The following is a 5,700-nucleotide window of genomic DNA, read 5'->3' as shown; positions in this document are numbered from 1 at the left end:
CTTGGATTAGATGGAAAATGCATTTCCACAAAGCTCAAAACAGGCTGTTCTTCGGAGCTGATGAAAAGTTTTTAGAGGTGTGTGGTCCTCACAGGACGCCGACGCTACAAACATATGGTGATCTTATAGAATATGATGCTTCACAGTAGAATAAAGTACCCAGCAGTATTTAAAGCAGTTAAAATTAGCTCAACTATAAAAATCTACGGAAGATACATACAGATTAATGTAGCAGTAATATGAGTTCAATAATTAATATTATAATTCAAGCATCATTTAGTAAAATACTGACAGGGATACTACTTAGCTTTACTTAAGTAAAGTTTTGAATGCAGAACTTTAACTTACTACAGAAGCCTATTTTCACTGTATTGCTACTTCTTACTTATAATATTTGTTCTATTTCAGAACTACTAGATTGTGGTTCAGCTTGATTAAACTTAGCCTATATTTCTGTTGAAGCTGCAGAACTACAAACACTTTTCTGAATTTGAGTATTTGCAATTGTAACTTAAACTGCGCTTTTTCATTTATTCCCATGTACTTGGTGGATTTGGTCCTCTGTTATCGTTACCTCCCTCTACTGGGTGAAAAAATGGTAGTGAAAAGGTGCTAAGGCCGTCAAACGATTGCTTTTGCGCTGCTCTAACAGTAATACGGTACCGACGCTATGCATTGTGGGACACAGAGTAACATGGACGCGGCCATTAACAACATGTTGAAGTCTCAATAACATAAGGCTAGTTTTGAGTGTCATATCTCCGCATATGGCTATAATTTATGCTTTCTTGCAATAATAAGGAAAGATTCAACTGGCACAAGATCGCTGCTGGACGCGGAAACGGGTAATGCTTGTAATGCTGCGTTTGATGTAGCTAATGTGCTAGCTAATGCTAAAGCTAAGGGTCAGTGTAGAGATATTCGAAAAGCTAACGAAGCTAAAGGTGTGTTTGATAGAAAGTAAACACGACCAGCTGACACGTTAAAAAAACATTTAATACGCGTTGAGTAACCGCTTCACGTTAGGAAACTGAACAGCTTCCATGTGAAGTTGATAGTTGTTGTTTTATTGTAGAAAACGTGAGACATGTCTGCACTGGGAGGGCTACTGAAAGCTGGAGCGACCTTCTGTCGATCTGCTGGGACTCTGCTCCACACAGCCAGGACCATTTCTACTGGTGAGTGTTGTAGCCTGAATCAGCTTGTCTTATACTGCAACAGCAGTATTATCAACAGTATTATTTGTGTATGCCTACACTGCATGCTCCTGTTAATTCTTTTTGACGACTATGCATGCTCACTGGGTTAAATAAAAACAGACTGACTTGATAATTCCCCCCTGAAGAAATACGGTTTTACAACAGCACCAGAAGCAGACCACATAAGGATTCAAAACTAGTACAACTACACCACAAATCGAAACTCCAAACCAGGGGTGGGCAATATGGCCAGAATCTTCCATCCCAGTATATTTCATTTTATGTTATGGTAACAGAATATATCACAGTATAGTAATTGTTACGTAAATTCAATTAAGAAATTGTTTTATGCTACCCACCCCGAATATATAGCAGAGACACTAAAACCATTTTCTCATATGAACTCCAGACAATGTCTGCAGAATCAGGTCTGGACAACGTCCAGAGTTGCCCTTTCACACATGTAGCACACTTGTCCCTGTCAGACATGTTTGCACTCACTGGAAATACTGGAAATCCTTTTGGTTTAGGCAATGTAGAGTCTGGAGGAGGAGGAGGAGGAGGAGGACTCATCTGTAATAATGACTCTTTTTGTGTTCATATCAAAACTACATGTATTTTGACGTATAGGAAATATAAATGAAAGAGTGGAAAACAATATGCAGGCAAGCAGAAAAGACTACGAAGAAGCTAAACTACACACTGGCAGTGTGTAAATACAGCTCTTGGGATAGCTCCTGCAGTGGAGACAGTATTGCCAAATCTCCACTAGTGGACACATTTCTAGTATCTGTCATATACTGTCATACCAACCAACCCTCCTCCACACATATTTGCAGGTATGCAAGTAGAGGAGAGTATACAATAAGAAGGAATATGTATAATAAATACAAATTAGTAATTTATAAACATCACAAGGTTGAGTTATGCAGGTTAGTTCTGCAAATAACTAATGTTTTCATTGTTATTTCAGATAATCAATTGATCATTTTACATGCCTATTGCAATTTCCTGTGTTTCTAAAGTGTGTTTTCTAAAACCCAGTATGTTCAGTAGTGACACAAAACATTTTATGCAGCAAACCTCCAAATTGGAGAACCTGGAAACCAGTGAATATTGCTACATTGTATATATATATATATATATATATATATATATATATATATATATATATATATATATATATATATATTAAGCTATTAATCTACTAATTGTAGTAGCACTAAATGTATGTGCAAAAGATACTCAGATGCTGAATACTGACATGAAACAATGTGCTTTCTTCAGGTACATGCTGCCAGATGAGGACGAATTTCATCCCTCAGCTGAAGAAGGTGGACAGGTGGACAGAGAAGAGGAGCATGTATGGAGTTTATGATAACGTAGGCATCTTAGGTAAGTGTCTAGAACCAGTTAGTGCCCACCAGAGACTGTGAAATTTGTTGGTTTTGTCAAATTAAGTTTTTGGTTGACTGTCTCAGTGTGTTATGCAACTATGGATTCATGATTCAAATGTGTTTTTTATGTGATCTGATTATGTTTCCCTGTTAGTGTCAGGGAACCAGAGAACTAAAGCCCTGTGTTGGGTCATGATTTGAGTTCCCAGACTTCTTTTTTTTTTTTTTCATTAAGAATAAGTGAGCATGCATACAGTCTTACTATATTCTCAAATGCCGAAGAAGTCCTAATGAGGCTGAAAAGATCAATTGTGCATACATGAGGCAAATAAATGAGAGACCAGATAAAAACACCCTAGCCCAGATGGCACCTTGCTGAGTTTTGATCTGTACTCCAGTTCCCAAACTCTTCACCAGCTGTGCTTTGCCCATACTTTGGCTTGCCGTCTCTCCCCTTCATCGCACAGAAACTGTGCACAAACTAATCTCTTACTTTGTGTCTGCAGGGGACTTCAAAGCTCATCCCAAAGACCTCATTGTGGCTCCCTGCTGGCTGAAGGCTTTCAGGGGCAATGAACTGCAGCGTCTAATTAGGAAGAAGAAGATGGTGGGAGACAGAATGATGACTCTGGACAGACACAACTTGGAGAAGAGGATCCGCTTCCTCTACAGACGCTTCAACCGTGTTGGCAAACACCGCTAACATTGAACAAACTGTACTGGCACAAACATCTGAGCAGCCAGTGAGGACTGTTTTAGTCTATCTGTGTGATTACATGCTGTCGAAATGCTGTATATTGCCATTTTTTCCAAGTTATTGTATTCATAAAAAGAGAGTGTGTGTTTCAGAGATTCACACTTCCTGTACTTCCATTTAATGATTAACATGATATAAAAGCCTGAAAATACATTATGAAAAAGGACTGGAAAAGAAGCCTTGTTTTATTCTCTCTAACCAACATAAACTCCTTTGGCTCCCAGACAGTGACAAGCAGGTTATCTTTGCTCTGTAGTTGTGGACAAATGCTATGACTATTTTTCCCCTGTATCACAGAATGGAGAATAAGCTCCCATAGAGTTCAAAGGTCTGCAGTGGAGATCATAATGAAAGAAACCATTGAAAGAATAAATAATTGCTGAGTTTGCTTATTTGCAGTACAAGAATTAATAGTGTTAATGAGTTTGCTCCAAAGACAGTGAGACCATTATCGAATTGATATACACTGATCATCGTCAACATTAAAACTGCCTGCTTAAGGTTGTGTGGGTCCCCCGCGGGCCACCAAGGCAGCTCTGACCCTTCAAGGCCTGGACACGAAAGTCAAGGATTCCCAGCTGAACGTTGCACTGTTAAAGGTGAACAGTGTTATTCAGCTGGCAGTTGTGTTAATGTTGTGGCAGGTCTGTGCATTAATATTCTTTTCTCCATGAGGACGTACACTATGTTAACGGCTGAGCAGATGTGAATGTGGAACATCTCATTCTTAAAAGACATGCTGCTTTAACAGTTTTTGTTCCCATTCAATCACAACAGCATCAGTGAGGTCAGAGTGTGGTGTTGCTGGTTCCCACCTGGCGTTCCAGTTCATCCTGAAGATGTTGGGTGTGATTTAGGTAAGGGCTCTATGCAGGCTGGTCAAGTCCTTACATACAAAACTTGGAAGGTCATTGCCTTTTGAACCCTGCTTTGTGTGCAGAGTTGAAAAGCTAGAACAATACTTCCCAATCTGGGGCCAAGAGATGCATCTGAATGGTCATGAGATGATAAAGAAAGATAATACAAAGAAAAAATACACGTATCTGCCACAAACTGGGATTATTTTTGTGTTTTTAATCTTTGCTTTTTTATTGTGAGAGATTGGATAGATAACTCAGACTTGCAGCCTGTCATGAGGTGTCATGAGAAAAATAAATGCTTTGATTTAAAGAATCACAAGTCAAAAAAGGTTTGGAAGCACTGGGATAAAATGTTAATTAATGGGACCAAAGCTCCAAGCCCAAAACATGAAAAACAGCCCCAGACTAGTGCACAAAAGCATTTAGACATGGATGGGTATTTCTTTCTTTATAGAGGATCATATTTTGTTATGTCACGTTTTCTTTCCCTCTGAATGACCGTTTTGTCCTGAGACTTTCTCCTGTTTTTACTGACTGACTCTCTTAACGCGCAGGGTTGAGAGTCAAAATGGAAAAAGAGCAGAGGTTGCATGAAGGAAGGAGTCTATCCGGAATTAAACGAGAGGAAAATGCAAGAGGAAACGTTGTACGGGAGCAGTAGGCGGAGGGAAATGGGAGAATCCCAGGCCAGGAGGAAACAGTCGAGTCAACACTCTGTAGGCATCCACTGTACCGCAGTGTCGTCCTGCCGCCCTATCCGACACCGAGCTGCAGTACTGCAAAGTGTAACGGGAGAGAGAGGAGGGGAGGGGGGTACCGCACTGTCGTTACGAGTCCAAGTGGAGAAGGCAGGAGGAGAGACGCATTATTGCAGTAGCCTACAGTGCCACAGCACTTTCCACGGGCGAAACTACCGCACTTCGCACAAGACGCACATCCGTCCGCGCAGAGAGAGAGAGAGAGAGACAGAGAGAGAGAGGTGGGGGTGACAGAAATCAAAGACATACAACTGATTTCTCATGACTGGACTTTTTTTTCCTCCTTAATTTTGAAATTGCACGCATTCGCCGGTAGCTTTGAGAAGAAACAACAAAGGAACCAGCCAATCACCGCTGCGCCTCCGCATCCAGGAGCAGCTCTATAAGGACTCGGCATCACTTGGAGGAGCTGGAGGCAGCCCCGCAGGGATCCAAGCGTCCGCGGATTTCCCTCGAATGGATTATCATTCACAAGTACTTTTCTCCTGAGCTCTCCTTCACTTCTTGCTCTCCAGTCCAGTTGCACAGTGAATTATCGCCCGACCCGTTTACGTGCCTCGGTATTGCGGTACTTTGCTGACGACTTGCAGTATAAATGCACCGCTAGGATATCACTTGCACTGCGCCAAGAGCCCCCCGCCTCAGTTTACAGTCAGCTCGGCACTTTAATCACTTTGCTAATTGAAAATTTGGACTTTCGTTTGGACCAGTGCCTACAAATTATCGTCT

The 5,700-nt window shown here is 41.1% G+C and overlaps 1 protein-coding gene across 1 annotated transcript; it reads left to right on the top strand.

The window, feature by feature from the left end:
* The first annotated feature begins 687 nt into the window (after positions 1-687).
* On the top strand, positions 688-3,725 carry mrpl51 (mitochondrial ribosomal protein L51). The gene is made up of 4 exons (XM_041942135.1): positions 688-845; positions 1,076-1,178; positions 2,487-2,594; positions 3,103-3,725. The coding sequence occupies exons 2-4, from the start codon at positions 1,088-1,090 to the stop codon at positions 3,297-3,299; spliced, it is 396 nt and encodes a 131-aa protein (XP_041798069.1). The 5' UTR covers positions 688-845; positions 1,076-1,087; the 3' UTR covers positions 3,300-3,725.
* The last annotated feature ends 1,975 nt before the right edge of the window (positions 3,726-5,700 follow it).

Source organism: Chelmon rostratus, chromosome 8 (genome assembly GCF_017976325.1).
Source record: "Chelmon rostratus isolate fCheRos1 chromosome 8, fCheRos1.pri, whole genome shotgun sequence".
Classification (NCBI taxonomy): Eukaryota; Metazoa; Chordata; class Actinopteri; order Chaetodontiformes; family Chaetodontidae; genus Chelmon; species Chelmon rostratus.
Note: the sequence above shows the minus strand (reverse complement) of the source record. Positions and strands in the feature narration are given on the sequence as shown.

Coding starts and splice junctions, on each gene's coding strand:
- mrpl51 (XM_041942135.1), top strand. CDS start 1,088: ATGTCTGCACTGGGAGGGCTACTGAAAGCTGGAGCGACCTTCTGTCGA. Junction 1,179..2,486: donor AGCCAGGACCATTTCTACTG/GTGAGTGTTGTA, acceptor TGCTTTCTTCAG/GTACATGCTGCCAGATGAGG. Junction 2,595..3,102: donor TGATAACGTAGGCATCTTAG/GTAAGTGTCTAG, acceptor TTGTGTCTGCAG/GGGACTTCAAAGCTCATCCC.